Below are 18,590 nucleotides of genomic sequence, written 5' to 3'. Positions count from 1 at the left end.
GTAGTTTCCGAAAGTTTTTATTTTTTTATTTTTACCAAAATCGTATCACTGACTTGAAAAACTTAAGGATGCCGTATTTAGCCAAACTATCACAGCAATCTTAAGCGAGTTAAATTGTTAAAAAAAATGTTTATAAACAAGGTTAAAAATTCGTCACTCGTAAAGTTTTTCAACTTTGTTCTGGAGATCAAAACGAATAATATGCCTTACCAATTAATTCCTTGTATTTCTCTAATTGATATTTTTAAGAATATTCTTATTACGATTCATGACAAGATGTGCAAAATTGTGCTTATTTGTGCCAACACAAGTAAACAAAAACATTCAATTTTGTAAACAGTGAAGTGAAGTGTTTTGTAATGAAAAACTTCAAACTTCTTTAAGAAAATTTTGTGAAGTTCGAATAAATAAAAGAACAATGGAAAATAGTGAAAGTGGAGACGATATGCAACATGCTTTTCTAACTGTAAAAGCTGATTATATGGTCCCGGATGATTTAGACGGTATGAGCTAATAGCTTTAACCTATAAAATTTATAAAAAATGTTTTACGGGAAATTTTTATATAATATTTAACAGATGATGGTGACCATTTAACAGCTGAGAACACTGATGATTCGAATCACGACGGCAATGATAAATTGGGTTTACCATTACGTGAACAGGATAGATTCTTACCTATTGCAAACGTTGCAAAAATAATGAAAAAAGCGATTCCTGAATCTGGGAAGGTAGGTTGTTGCTTGAAGCAAAATGTTTGAAGATTGGAGTACCTAAGACTATTTTCCATTTACTTTAGAAAGATTACACCTTACACGGTGCAAAAAATAATAATTGAATATTTTTCATATCTCGCTTGTTGATTTTATTTAGGTTTAGGTACGCCAATGATTTAAAATATCTTTAAATTACGAATTAAGATTGAATTATGTGTTTCATTTGGATTTTAGATTGCAAAGGACGCAAGAGAATGCGTTCAAGAGTGTGTATCGGAATTTATAAGCTTTATAACAAGCGAAGCAAGTGATCGTTGCCATATGGAAAAACGGAAGACAATTAATGGGGAAGATATTCTATTCGCGATGACTTCGTTAGGATTCGATAACTATGTGGAACCTTTAAAACTATACTTACAAAAATATCGTGAGGTAAGTGACTTATTAAGTCTCATCTTGGTACAATAATAGAATATAAAGGAGGTGACGTTGCTAAACAATTTTATAACGGTGCGCTTAAAAGGATATTTACCAAAAAATTTAAAATTTTTGCTCTCTCTGCTTTTGGAATATACAAGATGGTTTAAGTTAAAAAGGAAGGACTTCATCAAATGTTAACATATTACAATTTATGGGTTTTTGAGATGTCTGATATACATTTTCCCCGCTTTTTTGCCAGCATCCCAGCCCCCTTCAGTTCAAATGAGCTGAAATTCGTTATGTTGTATTGTTTACTAGTCAAGGGAACAAACAAACGCTATTTTCGATGTTTTTATGGCTATTAAATTTAGTACACCCTATCCAAATTGAACTGAACGGTTGAATACCGGTATATAGATTGGTTTAGTGTCAAGGATGTGTCTTTTTAAGAAGGATAACTTTTCAACTCCCATTACAGCCTGTTTAAGATTTGATTTTTTTTTTTCAGGCTACCAAAGGATATAAAACATTAGAAGTACTAAATTTCGATGAAACACCTGAAGATCCGTTTAGTAGTAAGTGAAAATATAAAAAAGTTTAAAAATTTTTTAATATATATTTGTTATTTTATTTTTAAGTAAATTCATATATATTTTTTTAAATAATTACAATTAAAACGTCTGTGATTTTATGTAAAAAAAATGTGTTATAACAAATGTTTTTTTGTGTGGATTTTTTCACAACTTTTTTTAGATACACAAATTATAAATGGAAATATTATTGGACAAGGTGGTCAAGGCGAAACGGTTATATACACAGCGTATCCAGATCAAATACAACAGTTTCAATTAGGCTAAGGTTCATTCAGTTTCAATTCTTCGTTCATTTACGTATACATTCTAATAAGTCTAGCACTAGGCGTGTCAGTATTTGACAGTTATTTCATAACGACTGGAAACTTGAAAGGCTATTGTCAAAGATGCGCCAAACTATTTTTTCTTTTACATAAATTTTTATAGATGGGAACTTTTTTTCAGGGATCGATGTTGACGAATATGTATTAGGAATGATAATCAGGTTAGGAGAGAATGTAAGGTAGTTCTGCCATTTGAGTCAAGTTCATAGAAACATGTTGATATATACGTGCACGATTTGTGACAACAGTCATGTTACTGTATATAATACTTAAACATAGCGTGTATACAAATACAAATCACTTTGCCTGACTCTCAACAAAGCAGGATATCTGAAGTTCCACATTTTGAACATTAATAGTAATCTTTAGGGGGTTGGACGATGGATATCTCGTTCTTCAAGCGTCGAGCAAAATAATTTTTATGTTTTTTATTTAATTATCTTCTCATTTGAATATCGTTCTTATATCGTATGAATAAGTATTAATTTAAAGCTTACAACAAAATTAAAATTAAAAGGTCTCCCTAAAAGAGGAATTCTCTAAAATTTTTGTGGAAAAAAATGTTATCAGGCGCTAGATTGTATTAGTTTCTCAAATTTCCAGCCATTCTGGAATCATTGTCAAACACTACGCCTGATTCTAGACCTATAAATCAGTCATTTGAGGATTTTTATTCTGTGTGGACGGAGTTTTTGCTACTTCTAGTTTTATGTTTAATTTAAATGTTCTAATGTTGGCGAAAGAAATACGGAAAGGAAAGAGTTAGTTATTTTCTTCATTTATTTATAATTTTGGCTCTAATATTAGGCGTTAAAAAATTCTTTTTTGACTCCGATGACCGATATTTTTAAAATAAAAATCCAACCGTTTTAGGAATTACAGCATTTCCAATTTTTAAAATCTGTACAGAATGTCTCAGAAAATCTATTCGAAAACAAACAATTTTATGTTTGAAAATTTTTGCTCGTATGTAGCTGATAATATATCGTCGCAATATGGCTCTTATAATCATAAAATGAAGCTCGAAAATAAAAAGAATAGTTATTCTGTGACACGTTGTAGGTTTGCCATAAATGTGTATGTAAATAAATGATTTTCAGAAAGTTTTCAATACTATTTTTTAGTGATTAGAATTCATTTAACAATGTTATTTTAATGTAATTGTAAGCATTTTTTAAAGATGGTTTCTGTTCATTGTCCACTTTCCCAAGTTAAATAAGGAAGTAAATAAAAATTAAGAATAAAAACTTTCGAGTTATTTTTTTACCCTGTTTTACTATCCTTTTTAGGAATTGATTCGTTTTGAGCACGGCAAATTATATAAAAATTGGCAAACATTTGTATTTTCTGATGTTATGTTTACGAAAACTGCTGCGATCAATTTAACTCGAACTTACGTGATAGATGGGACCGAGTGATAACCATGTAATTGAATTCGCGTATGTCGAGACATATGTTTCGATGGATATAGTTGATCTGGGTCGAGTTGGGATGGTTTTTTGGACGATAAATATACAATTTTAATAGTTTACAATCGACGGAAAGTAAATCTTACGGTGAGATATACAACTGCTACTTGGACATAATAGTTTTTAGGATCGCTACTATAAAATTGGCGTTGTAATCACTTTATACGGTAACAAATGGAGTACATAAGTTGTCCGTTTGTTACTGTTATTTTCATTTTACACGTGCAGATGGCATTACAAGGAACTTTCTTACGGTACCTGCTTGAAAAAAAATAATCTACTCTAATATTTGTTAAACTAAAAAGTATTCATGTTTTAAAAATATTAGTTAAATTTGGAATTTAACTTGTTATAATTTGTTTCGAATTTTAAGAAATACAAAAATGAATACTTAATTAAATTATTCCTTAATTTCTTTAAATCTTGATTATTAATAAAATATAATAAAACTTTATGTTTTTATTATATTATTTTTCTCTGAAAATAACATTTATTTTATAATCAAAAAAAAAAAAAAAGTTCACTAGATTGGGAAATAAGATAATACCAATGTATAAAACTGAATTTATATAGATAACAAAAAAAATATATACAATGTTTTTAGTCGTATTTTCTACGGAAATATAGACTTAGAGGTATGCACTGTATCGAATATCGAAGAGGAGATGGGGGGGGGGTGTTAAATTAATTTTATTATCTTAGAGCCCGAGCCCGATTTAAGAAGGTTCGAGGATGTGTGCCAAGATGCAAAGATGCCAAAATGTAGCAGCCTAATTTCTTTGAAATGATGTGAAATTATGACGATTTATTTCAGAAATTTGAAGGAGGTTTCCATTTTTTGCGCAGTTGTTTAGCCCGTCAAAATTGAGATTATGTTGAAAATCTAAAATGTTGGCTAAGTGAGTATCAAGGAAGTTATTTTTGGAGGTTTTAACTTTCCAACATTCAAAAGCTACTTTTTTATGTCGAAATTTACGTGTTTTTTCACCGTTCTCAAGGCTTTGCACAGGTGGAATGTAGGCCAACCAAATTTAGTTTAAGGATTTATTTCTATATGAATTACTTATAAACGAATGTTAAGGAATTGTATTTTGATAGTGTAAGCATCTAATGAGGAGAAAATATGATCTAAGTGATAGGGCTCTGCTGCTCACGAGTTTTTTTTTGTATAGCGATTATATTTGACTGATAATACAAGAACTATATAATATTTAATATCAAGATAAAATATTATTTTTAAAATAGGACGAACGAAAACCATACACATATATCTCTGATATAAATCATTTTTCATAGATAAAAGTGTATTGATAAAAAAAAATCGGTTTTTTTTTTCTATATAAAAATAAACCACAAACATTATTATGTTTACAGGGTGGTCCAGATAAAATGTAGCAAAGTTTTATTTTCTTTTAGGTCTCTTTATATTTCTAATAGAATTTAATATAAGTGTATTAAATTTTAAATTAAGTCAATAGTCACTAAAGAACAGAATCGGAATGAGTTAAATGACGGTTCAATTTTCATTGTGTAAAGAATAATCCAGGGGAAAAGTTTAAAGCATTCTACTCTACGTTACTTCTGATTTCGATGGAAATTTGAAGCTTCAAATGATTATCAACATAAGTTTTCATCAGGCAAAATCACTGCCTTAAGACTGCTTTCAAGAAGTACCAGGAGTTCCGAAGGAAATCGGTTGTGGCATTCCTATTATTATTTAGAGGCGTATGGAGGAGATGGAGATGCCCTTCTTCTCGGTCCTGGCCTTATCATTGGTTTAGTATGGCTAAGTATGTGTTTATACCAAAATACTTCTCTATTATCCCCCTTTGTTCATCAATTTGGGGGGATTAAGTTTTGTTTAATGTTTGTTTTTGGATTACTTGCCTTAAAAAGAAACCACGTCATTCAATTCGTCATGATTTACATGGATCATTCTGTATATTTATATAATATTACAATACTTCTTTATACAATGTGTACAAAGATTTGCTTTGTATTCTATTGATTTTAAGGCAATTTTAAAAGTAACAAGTGAAATAAAAAAAATTATAACTTATTCATGTACATAGAAAGATTAAAAACAAATTATACACTCTGCAAAAATTAAAATGCGACATCTTTTGGAAAAAATACACACTGTTTGCAGGCATTTAGCTTTGTTATCCTTGGTCTTTTAGGCTCTATTGGGGCTTAGACTCGAACTGTTGTCATATAGTAATCGGAAATTCAAGACTATTTGCAAAAGAAAAGAAGTTCAATGTTTGTCCTGACGCACAGAGAGAGTCCTATTTTCCCCTTCAATTTGAAATGCGTTGTATTTATGTGTCCCGTATGATTTTCCGTTGTCAAGCTATGAGCGATTTTGTAAGAGACACGCAAGTTATGAGCGATTTTGTATATTAAGGAGCCCTAAAATTTAAATATCTCAAAATATATTCGAAAATATGCAAAATACTAAAAACATTGTAGTTAATTAATTTAAAGAACGCAAAATTCTCTAAAAAAAAAAAAAATTGAAATAAGAAAATAAACAATTGACTGAGTTAATTGTTGAAATACCCGATATATTGTTAAATGCATGTAAAATGGTATAATGATTCCTGTTTTTAACCTTTTGAAATTTTTTTAAAGCTAAGTAAAATGTATTGAAATGATGTGAAACTAGCAACTGACACGATTTCGTCCCAGTATCTTTCTGTCAAAGTTGGATATTACACTATCAAATTTTTGGAAACATCCATTATGATGATCCATATTTCTGGAAGCATCGAAGATGTATGTCCGGAGCAGAACTAACTAACTGCTAGGAAAGGTACGATTTCTTATTATTAATTCTAAATCTGCATTTATTAGATAAAAGTGTAAATTTTTAAATAAAATATTCGATTGAAAATATTTATATGAATAAGCCTATACTAACTAATCGAAACTTATCAATAAGTACAAATCAACAAAAACATAAAATATATGAACATCAAACTATGTTGTTCAGTTACAGATTTATTTATTTATTTAGCCATTTTTTGTTGTTGTTTATTTATTTCGATTTTTTTATGATATTGCTGAAAAAAAACTATTTAAATTGCATAACCGAGTGTTTCAAAAGTAGCGACAGTCTTTAAACAAAAATTATAAAAGTATAATTGGAAATAACATATTCTTATAATGCATACACATTTTTATACCATGTATATATGAAATATACATAGTATATTAAGTTTCGTCCCAAGTTTGTAACGCTTAAAAATATTGATGCTACGAAAAAAATTTTGGTATAGGTGTTCATAGAATCACCAAATTAATCCAGTCCGTCCGTCCGTCCATCCGTCTGTGGACATGATAACTCAAAAACGAAAAAAGATATCGAGCTTTTTACAGCGTACTCAGGACGTAAAAAATGAGGTCAAGTTCGTAAATGAGCATCATAGGTCAATTGGGTCTTGGGTCCGTAGGACCCATCTTGTAAACCGTTAGAGATAGAACAAAAGTTTAAATGTAAAAAATGTTCCTTATAGAAAAATAAAAAACTTTTGTTTGAAACATTTTTTTGTAAACATCACTGTTTACCCACGAGGGCGTTAATTAGGTGCAAATTTTATAGTATGTATTAATATAGGAATATCAGTTGTGTGTGTGTCTATTTAAAAGTAACTATCTTTTGTTATTTACGTGACGTCAAAAAAACAAACGATTGCGCATCAACACTGTCTATACATGGTATTTCAACAATTAACTCAGTCAATTGTTTGTTTTCACTTGTAGTTTTTATTTTTACTGCTAGATGGCGGACATGACCAATTAATATGGTAAATAATTTAAATATAGATTATTTGTTAAGAAATTCTTTATTTAAGAATGCTAAAACTAATTGAAAAATCTTTGAAAGTAAAAAAATATCGATTAAACTGCATTAGTCTTATGTATCAAAAGTCATTATAAGAAATAATTTCAATATTTTGGTAATGTTTTTTCTGCATGAGTATCAAGGGAGTAGCTTATCTATATTTTTTGTTGTTATCAAAGATACTAACAAATTCAGTAGGTTCGATCCCAGATACTGACAAGGAAAGGTAATAAGATAATGAAATTTTCAATGGGATGTTTTGGCAAAGTTGAACAGCCTCCTTCCTTTGTCTACGCCTCTATTTTACTTAAAAGTGCAACATTACAACTAGATATTTTAACATGGTCAAAATAAAATGCATAAAAATAGATTCAGAGATATTCAAAATGGATATTACCGTTGAAATCGCAAACTTGCGCTCTGAAGTTAAAGAATTCTTTATTTTAACACAAATTAGAAAATTTAAAAGTAAAATTGCTGGCTCATGTCGAGGTTTTCATACATTTGATTTCTTAAGCGTTCATTAGTGGGTTTTAAAAAAATTATCTATATTATTTTCCTATTTTTAGCCTGATAAAGTATTTCTGCCATCTATTGATCAAAAACAAAATTAATTTGGGAGGCTTAAAACAAATGAACATGCCTAATATGTTAAAAACTATTTTTAAAATTATCAAAATCTTTAAAAAAATTAATGAGGTGTTTCTAACAAGTTTAATTAGATATTTTTAAGAAAAAAAAGTATCTAATAAAAGTCCAAAAATATGTTTTAATTGTTCAAAATCAAGTATTTAAATTTTATATTATTAAAAACAAAAGAATGTCACATGTCAAAATACATTTTAAATTTAACCTTTAAATACAGGCAATGAATAATAATGATAGATAGATACATTGAAATAATTGTAATGGTTTACCGGGAACTTGCAACATTTGACAATTTAACATTTGTTTTTACACATTGTCCATGTTCCCGATTTTATATCACAATTAATTGGATGAAAGTAATTTTTCCAATACATTGAAATATTTTGATTAATATTTGTCCTCCCACTTAAGGTAACACCAGTTGCCACTTCGATTTTTATTTCGCGTCGTGTATTTCATTTTCAATGCGATTTTAGGTAAATGGTACCAAAGTTTCGATACAATAATAGAAGTAGTTGAAGATTGACTTCTTAGACTTTGTTATAAATTTTGTTACCTAAACAAAAGATAATTCCATAATAAAATTACTCGAACACGACCAATAGATCCTTTTCTACACCAGTTACTACGCTCTGTTACCATAAAAATGACTTAGGGGAAGACATATTTAGTATAACACACGATTAAAGTCCATGCTATACACCCAATCGTATAAATAACATATAAAAAAAAGTTATATTTTAACAAGGTGTAAATTTATTATTTTAATAAGTTAGTAAAGTAATAATAATCATAATATTAGGGAATTTTAACGAAATAATAATAATAATAATTCATCACATATATTATAACATTTAAAATTCTATATAATAAAAATCGTAAATGATCGTAAAGAATCGTGTGAAAACCGACCGATTCATTATAATATACACACAACAGAATGTTATAGTAAGTATAATGGGAAAGTTATAAGCCCAACCTCCTTATGGCCAAGTGAGAACGGCAAACACGTTGCCATACTGACAAGCTGACAGTTCACTATAGACCATAGAGAAGCGAACATATATTACATTGAATCATTTATATAAGTGAAGTTTTGTTTCCAAAATCTAAACTCTCGAATTTTTCTGGAAAAGTTTTTTTTTTGCATAACTGTTGTTGAAAAGAGGGAATGCATCTCAAAATATTCTTATTATTTTATTCAGTTATTATTGTTGCATGCATTTCGTGAATTAAAAAAAAACCAATAAGTTTTTTTGAAAGTGTGATTTTTCGTGGTTTCGAATCTCGAATATTTTTCATTTTGTTTATTTTTTTTTTTGTGATTGTGTTTAGTTTTCTTTTTGTTTTTGTTTTAACGTTTTGAAAATGTGGAAAATTATTGTTAAAACTGTTTTAAAACATTGGTTGCGTGATTTAATATAAGTTTTCTCAAGTTTTTTTTGTATTTTTCTGTTTTTCTTTATGTTTTGTTACGTTTGGTTTTATAATAATTATACACAACGGAATTTTTTTGTGGAACTATTTATCATCTACGTCATCTGAAAGAATTTCAACAGACATCGATTAATTTTTCATCTAGAAAATGTCTAGGCGTAAACAAAGTAATCCTAAACCATTAAAACGTAAGTAGATGTGTTATTTTTGCTGTCATATATTGTTGGCGATGAGTTAAAAGCGCGCCAAAACTTTTTTATGTGACGCGCTTAATACATTTTCAATTGTTTTAAGCTTTTATTTTGTTTTTATTCGTGGTTTTCAAAACTTTTTGTTCTTTTACAAAGAAAGTGTTTTAATTATAGGACTTAAAAGGATCCTATTTTTAGATTTTAATTAAGGAATATTCCACTAATTATCTGTTTGTGATTAATAAATATTATAAATTGGTTTTTCCCAATTAAAATTTCTATTGAATTCTTAGAAAAGTAATGACAATAAAATACCTTTGTACGAAGTTTCGTAGACCGCGAAATTTGCTTTTTTTTGATAAGAAATGTTTTGATTTATTTTTAAATCTATAAAAAAAATCACTTAATGGATTATAAAATTGTAGACAACAATTAGTCATTTTATCTCTTGAAATATTAAATATAAACAGACACCAAAAAAATAAAACCTTTTAAGAAAGTGGAGACTACATCCTTTAAAAAGATGTTTAAAGATTAAGAAATTATTTTTAGATGAGTCAGTGTGTAACTTTATAGAAAACTAATTTTTGCTGTGAAATTAAAAATATCTGATTTCTGTGGAACCGAGGATAATCAAAAAAGTTTTGGCTGTGTATGCGCGCTTGAAACTTTTTGAAAATGTTGCGTTTTCATTCGGGGGGCCACGATAATTTTTTCTGTTTCACATTGCGCATTGATTAATTACCATTTTATTATCATTCTAATAAGAAGATATTTTAAAAACAATTACAGAAAATAGATTTTGTAACACATTTAAAAAAAAGTTATTCGTTGTGTGCGTAGTCATGGTAGGGACAATAAAATCGATGCTAGCGCTTCCAGTGAAAATCGCCAGATTTTGGCGATAAAGGAGGCTGTTATGACTAATTTGCAATTCTTTACATGTTAATGTTATAGAAAATGTCAAATTAAAATTTTTAAAAAACACTAATTAATTAAACCTAATGCATTGAAAATTGTGAAAATAAGAGATCAAATTGTACAAATATTATTTTTCAAATGTAAATTATCATAATTATTTATTTAAATTTGTGAGACAATAATATTAAATTTTCAATACAAGTCATAAATGCAATCCATACAATTCTATAATTAAAGTAGTGTATCGTTACCATGGAAACACCTTCAATAAAACTCATGCACGGTGCGAATATTTTTGTGAAAATTATTAAGAATTACATTTAAGTTTTTTAAAACGTAAAAATTTGACAACGTCGATTGAAAAAATGCGGTATATTTAAAATTATAGATTACCCTTTAATTTTTCACTTGTAGATGTAAGGAATTTTCTGATCTTTGTATAGAAATAGACAAAAAACAAAAGTCTTCATGAAATATAAAAGTTCGAGAATTTCATTACCTTGCATTGTATGTTAATCTTGTATTTTTTTTCTGAAATTGATTGAATATTAGAAAGTTTTACAATTTTATAGAATTTTTTAAACGACATTCTGCAGTTTAATGGCTACATTCGGACATTGCAATGGTCCGATGAGCAAAACTTTAAAGAGAAAATTTTTTCGCAGTTTTTTGACCCGATGTAATTATTTCTTAATTAATTTAAATTATAAATTGCACAAATTTTTATAATTGCATAAGGGGGTGTGGTTTATTATGTGGCCACGCCTCCCATTCCTTAAGAAGGTTCTTAGTGTCACCTACGGGGAATAGGAGAGAGATCACCTTGCTTATAGTCAATCTTTTTTAGTAATGATTAGGAATATGAATCGAAAAAAACCACAATTTTTGTGAATGGCATATTAAAAAAATGTTAAAAAATTAATGCACCCCTGTTAAGTCTAAAAGTTTTGTAAATATCAATACAAATAATCTACAATGAAAAATCATATTTTGTTTCTTATCACATACAAAAAAAAATCCTCATTTCAAACCCTGATAATGATGGCGACGGTACGGGTGTAATCTAAAACATTTACTTCATATATATGGGAGACTGTTGTACCTTAGATCACCGTTTATATGCTTTTTAAAGTGGTATAAAAAGAATTCTTTCTACTGCACAATTTTCCTACACGGTAAGAAATTTTTATGGATATCACTTTGTCAGTATTCGTGTGAACGTCATACAGTTTTGACCATTGAGGGAAAAGTAACATTAGCAATAGTTATGGTGGACGAGTCAATGCAGTATGGGCGTCAGATCCTTACTGGTGGGCGATATGCACAGTACTTCTGGTCGATAGCCCGATTCAATTTTGTAATATTACTTATTCTAACATAGAAGCTATCGTATTTGTCTCTTTACCATGCCAACATTGTAGTAAACGCCATGTATTTCTTACCGTATACTTAAAAAAAATGTCTATTCCAAAATATTTCTTCATTTTAAGAATTATACCTTTAAGTATACTCTTTAATAATACTACTTAAAAAAACATGCTTTAATTTTTTTCTACTCCATAATAATTTTACTCTCAAAGATTTATACTTTAAAATACTTCTATTTTCATACAAAACAATAATTCATTCAGTTTCAATATTATCATTTTTTGTTATAGATAGGTACAGGGTGTTAAAATATTCTGGGTATGGAACGAAAATTGAATTCTAATATTTTAGAAAATTATATTTGATGATCACCATATTTTAATGTTTTTAAATGAACTTAACTGAAAAGTTAAGGGAATTACTTTTATAACGAAGGGAAATTATAATTGAATTTGGCAAGAGAATTATTTTGTAGTAGGAAAAGTTAAAACTGGCACGTTGAAAAATAAAAATTAGAATTATTTTCGTGCCTCCAATAACAGCCGCAACTATTAATAACAAAGGCAAAATAGTTGTAGCATTAACTGGTACAGGACGTTATTTGATTCAAGGTACATGACGATGTAAATTTAGTCTTTTTTCCCTTCTCTTGTTTGTTATATTATGCTTAGAGTAATACTATGTATATTTAAATTTTATCCAACTATACAGAAAAGTGGGGTTATATTCAAACAATCTATTAAAGGTACAAAACTTTACCCTACGTACATATAAAACGAAGTATCTTTAACCTAACCTTACCTTGGTTCATATCAGGCTGCCTCCTGCTATAATATTCTATATATACGTATTATATTATATGTATATATATATATGAAAAACATAGATAAAAAACAGGCTTCGTTTCCTTATCTTTTCATGAGACCACTAAAAATATTATGTTCAATTTACCTACACACTTTATCTTGATCAACTGACTCAACGAATACTCACACAAACATACACACACACACACACAGAAAGAAATATCCGTACACAGAGAACACCAGAACAGAAAAAAATTTATAATGGTCACAATTACATTTGTTTTTTATTTGTAAGTTGTTTCAATTTTTTTGTCTATCTGTCTATCTATAGGGTGGTTCATTATTTAATATCTGTATTATACAGGGTATAACATGCACGGCAGACGTGAAGAAAATCTAAAAATTATCAGGGAATTAATGGTATTAGGATATGCCCTAATACCGCCGATTCCCTGATCATTTTTAGAATCTTAATTATTAATAACACATAAATAAAAAATCTGAAGAAACTCCCCGACATAAAGTCAAGTCTGATAGATTCCTTTGTGGTATGGTAGCTCTTGAACCGATTTTTATTTTTTATTTTTAAAGGTAATTTGATCGAGACTGTTCTTAGCTATAGTTCAAGAGAGTCAGCTCAGCCGTTTTGAATATAATCTCTTTTCTAGTTATAATTGGGTACGGAACCATAAACTGGCCCTTGAAACAAGATACCTAGATTCGTTAGGCGAACCTTTTTATCCAATAGTCATCTCCAAATCGAACCTATTTTGAAGATCATTGCTTCTTTTTTAGTTGTTTCGGGTACGGAACCCTAATTTACCACTCTTCATTAAATTAAATTTGAAGTTAAACAAAAAAAATCAAAATCAGGTACACCTCGCGGTCAAACTTATAAAACCCTTTTTGTGTTCGAGGGTTAGAGAATTTTTATAATACAAGCTTTGTATTAATGATCTAAAAAGCCGAGAAGAATTTTTTTTTTTTAGATTGGTAGGAATATTTACTTTATAATTAATAATTAATTCTTAATTATTAACGTGAATCACAAGGCGTAGTCTTCGTCATTTCAGAATGGGTGAAAATTTGAGTGGCTATTTTCCATATCTACGAAAATATTTGACAAATATAAGATTCCAAAATAAAGTACGAATCACTATTAAATATGTTGTCACATTCGCCGATGATAGAGATACCAACTCAACATTTGAAAAAGTCTGGAAATTGTCCGAATAAATCTGATATATTTATTCAAATAAGTAAATACTAATAAAACCTTGTTTACTGTGAATATAAAAAAAAAAGACAAAATAATTAAATAGTTATTCGATTAATTTAATCATTTATTTAATAATTTTATTCTATAAATACAATTTGGTGGTTTGAGAATTTTTTGGAGCCTAGAAAACGACCGATTCTTATCCGATTTGTTGAAAAGAAAAATTTTTTTTATAAATTTGCTGTTGTGTGTGTATTGAGTATATGTATAGATAGTATGTCTTAGTATTGTACACTATTGTCACAAATAGCGCATGAATATAGGAGCATGTTTTTAAGGACTTAACTATAATGAATGAACTACCTTAGCTACAGTATATTAAGAAAGATTGGCATTTTTATAAATAAATGTTATTAGAAAAACATAAGGAGTGATTCAAAAAATTTTTTTAAAATAGACAATAATGAATAAATGAAAGCGAAGTCCACATCAAGGTTCTGTACAAAATTTAATTTTTATATTTACAAATTTCAACGATTTACATTTTACCTGTGAATTCCACTCTTTTGATTGTAATCAAAGTGTTAAAATCACGCGGGAATAACATTTTGTGTATGTGTTTGTTGTTTTGTTAAAATAAATATTAAAATAATTTTTTCGCATTATAATTTTTTTGTATGCCGGCACATCAACTCTGATAACAGATCTTACACATACATACATAGATAGTAGATACACTTAGAATTGTAAATATAGGCAGAGTTTTATGTGTGTCTGAGTTGACTCGACAAAGATAAGATGTACTCATTCTTCAAAAACATGTGCATATACATATATTGTATGGTTTGGTCGATTGCTTAGTTTTAACTTTAAAAGTTATTGCATTTGTTGAAATAAAGTAACTTTATTGTGAATTCTTGATTGAAAAGTAATCATTCACTCCTGGACTATCAATAATAGTACAGTTAATGACGTTACAAATAAAAGAAAATACTGACGAATTTTTTGGCACCCAGAAAACGGTTCTTGTCCGATTTGTTGTATAGATAAGCAAAAAAACAACTTATAAATTTGCACTTGTGTGTGTATATTGAGTATATGTATGGATACAATGTCTTAGTGTTGTATACCGTCTCAAATAGACGAAAGTGTTACAAAATGACCCGTCAAATAAAATAATTCTTCTTAACTTCGGTTGGCTTTTAATAATATTAAAATACATTTTGACAGGAGTTTAAGTTTAGTTTTTATGACGATATTCAAATATGCCTTTACGGGTAAAATGATCCTCTTTATATTAGTTGAAATGATCCCAATTTTGTGTGTAAAATTAATAACAGGTAAAATTATCCGCCATCTTGTGGCGGGTTTGGAATTTGTTGATTTAGATGATTTTTAGCAGTGTTTTTTGGTGTTTGCAAAAGAATAATTAAGATTTTATGTGAACTGTTTGGTAAAAAACGCAATGGGTCCACCAATTCTTACCAGGTCGGTAAAACAATCCCTTTTGAGAAATATTGAATAGTTCAAAAATTTGGACAGAATAAAAATGTCATGCCAATTTTGTAATACTTAAATAAAAATACGAAAATTATTTCGACGTTATACATATTTCGAATAGCTGGGCTAAAAATTACATTTTTTCTTAGGGGGATCATTTTAATACATCCTCCGCTAGTGCACGAATATAAGAGCATGTTTTTATGAACGAGTGATTGACATTAATATAATTTTTGGGGTTTTATAGCCTAATAATTAATTTTCATCAATTCAGGAAGTTCAGCTGAGCGTCGACATAAACAGAATTTTGGTAGATACTATTTGCCCTTTTGTACGTTTGTGCCTCGCAAAAGTTTAAATTGCAATATCAATAGAATTTCGACATTAATTAATAAAATAATATAAAATGATGATACTAAATGTTGATTTGATAGACTGATATGAATTAATAAGACGCGACAATTTTAAAACTTTGATAACTAAAATAACAAACTTTAATATCTCCCTGTAACAGTACCTATTTAATTAAATGTATATATAAGTTTAATGTTTATAGATAAAATAAAAATGATTTATCAATTTTTAGAAAACAGATAACAAATTTATTTTATATATATATATATATATATGTTTGATTATAGACCATGGACTTAACTGTTAATCACATATCAGTTTAATCATTTAAATATATGAAATAATTTAATTACCAAGTAATTATTTTAAGATCTATATATGAGTAAATTCTAGAGAATTATTTATGATTCATTTAATAAATTGTTGTATCGTGAATAAAAGAGTTCAAAAATTCGATAATGTTCCTATCTGTGGGGCTTAGAAACGACACAAAAACAGATTCTGTCATGTTGAAAGTAAACTGCGCACGTAAAATCTTAAGGAATTTCTATCGGAGTAAGAGAAAATACGATATCTTAGAAAGAAAAAAATTATTGTTTTATATCTCATATATGAGACTATTCATTGTGGCGTTGACACATTTACTGCGCTAATGCAACTACTATTTAGAAAACTGTATTTTTTCTCTCTCTAAAATATCGCGCTGTCTCTCACTCCGATAGAAAAACTTTAAATTTACGTTAATGAATTTACAATAATTATGAGAACAATACAAAAAGTTTCTTACTTTTGGATTGGTGGAAAATGTGTGCCATACTAAATCAAAGGCTTTTGTTTTGGGGATTGTTGTGTCTATTTAAGGCTTTTCGATGCCAAAACTAATAATAATAATGTTGGTTTTTAGTTAATAATAAAATATTTCCATTACTTTTTTATAAAAAACTTTAATCAATATTCCACAAGTTTTAAGCCTTATAATCATACCAAATTAAGAACTTTTTCCGTCTCATTATTTTATAATTTAAAAAAAAAAAACTAACTGCGTTTAAAAATGAAAAACCGACATATACTCAATCAAGAAAAAACGCTAACCAGTACATGTGATTCACATATAATGTTATAGTTATAACACTTAGAATGGTTAACGCGTGCACTTTTTTGATAAAGAGTGAAAATGAGAATTATACCATAAATTGAAAATTTTATTTATTAATTAATCATCCTTTACACGGTTTTGTGAAAAATTCTTATCAATTCTCTGTAAAAATTCGCATTTTTAATTTTTTCATTATTTTGGCCTTTAAATACTCAAAATTATTACAAGTTAATTGTAATAATTTGCAATAAACATAACACTATTAAATTATCAATTTGTCCACTTTTTACTTTCCATGGCATACCAGTTAAAAAAGTTTAGTTTTTAATTTTAACTCTGCAAAATTTCAAATCGATATTTCTATAAATAACGCAAATATGAGAGTGTCTTCATCTTAAATGCGATACACTGTAGATAAATAATATTTAAAAATTTTCTTAACAGTATCGAAATACTTAAAAATTAGTTTGAAATTATTAATAATTTTATTTAAAATTTTTATTCAAATTATTTATGATTTAAAAATTTGTTTAGAATAATTTTTGTGTGTGTACAAATAAATATTATTTCCTGTTACATTTTTGATTAATTCTAGTTTAGTTGTTTGTTGTAATCAGTATTTTTCAGTAATTTTATTTTGATAATAATTCTAAATATGAGGGGGTGTTTAAACATAGATAACCAATTAAAATACACTATATTTGTGCTGCTGCTGTATTTATAATATAGCTAAACATATTTTGTGTTTATATGTTTATTGTGTTTTAAAAAATATCATGTTTTATATGATAAAAGTTGAAATTTAATCGTTTTTTATAATTTTTTTTTGTAATAAATTTTATACTTTTAAAATCCATTTCAAGGATATTTTTATATAAATTATTTTTCATTTTCGTTTGAGTTTTCTGTTAAATATTTTGAGTTTTCTAAAAATACTCGGGTGTCCATAAATCACTGTGAACAGAAACTATGATTTTCTTACAAAATTTAATTTCTCGACTATTATTAGGAAGATTTAAGTTTAAGTAAATTTTTGGGAAATATAGTTTAATATAATTTATGATGATATAATTTTTTCGGTAAAGTAAATATTAAATTAAGGTATTTTCTTTGTAGATATTAAAATAAATCATAAAATTGCCCTAGTGATAAATTATTTTAAACTTTATTTCTAAAGCTTTGTATATAATAACAACTTAAGTTTTCTTAATATCTGTCGAAAACTTCTAAAAAAATTAAAAAGATAATTATACCGAAACTTAATCGTTAACGGTACGTCAGATCGTAAAAACGTCCTCCTTTTCTTCTGACAATTTTACAAGGAATTGGATAACAAGAGTCATATCGAATTTGATACTACCCATAAAAACGTAAAAGTAGACTTCATACCATAAAAAAATTTGAAAGTTATATTAAAATTGATATACAGAAAGAATTCCTCACATGTATAGTGAAAAAAATTTAGTTATCATCCCAATTCACAGTTTCTGTTTCGTCCGTGATTTAGGATCACCTAAAAAACACCCTGTATATAATTTTCGAATTTAAGCTTTAGTTTTAAAAAACATGAAATGTAATTGTTGTTTTCTTTAACTTTACTTTTCTTTACTGTTTTTCAAATTACATTTGGAGGTTGGAGAAAGAGTTGACCTTCTGGTGTAGGTGCATGGTGCAAGGTGCAAG

The 18,590-nt window shown here is 27.9% G+C and overlaps 2 protein-coding genes across 4 annotated transcripts in view; both read left to right on the top strand.

The window, feature by feature from the left end:
- Positions 1-322: 322 nt before the first annotated feature.
- Positions 323-3,298, top strand: LOC123301409 (nuclear transcription factor Y subunit B-4). 2 transcript variants are annotated; one of them, XM_044884155.1, is made up of 6 exons: positions 323-503; positions 579-730; positions 950-1,147; positions 1,644-1,710; positions 1,889-2,022; positions 2,055-3,298. In XM_044884155.1, exons 1-5 carry the CDS (start codon positions 419-421, stop codon positions 1,990-1,992), a joined length of 606 nt encoding a protein of 201 aa, XP_044740090.1. In that variant the 5' UTR covers positions 323-418; the 3' UTR covers positions 1,993-2,022; positions 2,055-3,298. The 2 variants fall into 2 exon arrangements, with proteins under 2 accessions (XP_044740090.1, XP_044740085.1); XM_044884150.1 differs by having other exon boundaries at positions 1,889-3,298.
- Positions 3,299-9,546: 6,248 nt separating this feature from the next.
- LOC123305072 (zinc finger protein ush) overlaps positions 9,547-18,590 on the top strand; it is a 310,689-nt gene continuing 301,645 nt past the window's right edge. For both annotated transcript variants that reach the window (XM_044886683.1, XM_044886682.1), the window contains exon 1: positions 9,547-9,640. In XM_044886683.1, the coding sequence (XP_044742618.1) occupies positions 9,601-9,640 (40 nt within the window). In that variant the 5' untranslated portion in view covers positions 9,547-9,600. The remainder of the gene's footprint in view (positions 9,641-18,590) is intronic.

This window comes from Chrysoperla carnea, chromosome 1, assembly GCF_905475395.1.
Source record: "Chrysoperla carnea chromosome 1, inChrCarn1.1, whole genome shotgun sequence".
Taxonomy (NCBI): domain Eukaryota; kingdom Metazoa; phylum Arthropoda; class Insecta; order Neuroptera; family Chrysopidae; genus Chrysoperla; species Chrysoperla carnea.
Note: the sequence above shows the minus strand (reverse complement) of the source record. Positions and strands in the feature narration are given on the sequence as shown.

Coding starts and splice junctions, on each gene's coding strand:
- LOC123301409 (XM_044884155.1), top strand. CDS start 419: ATGGAAAATAGTGAAAGTGGAGACGATATGCAACATGCTTTTCTAACT. Junction 731..949: donor CGATTCCTGAATCTGGGAAG/GTAGGTTGTTGC, acceptor TTTGGATTTTAG/ATTGCAAAGGACGCAAGAGA. Junction 1,711..1,888: donor ACCTGAAGATCCGTTTAGTA/GTAAGTGAAAAT, acceptor AACTTTTTTTAG/ATACACAAATTATAAATGGA.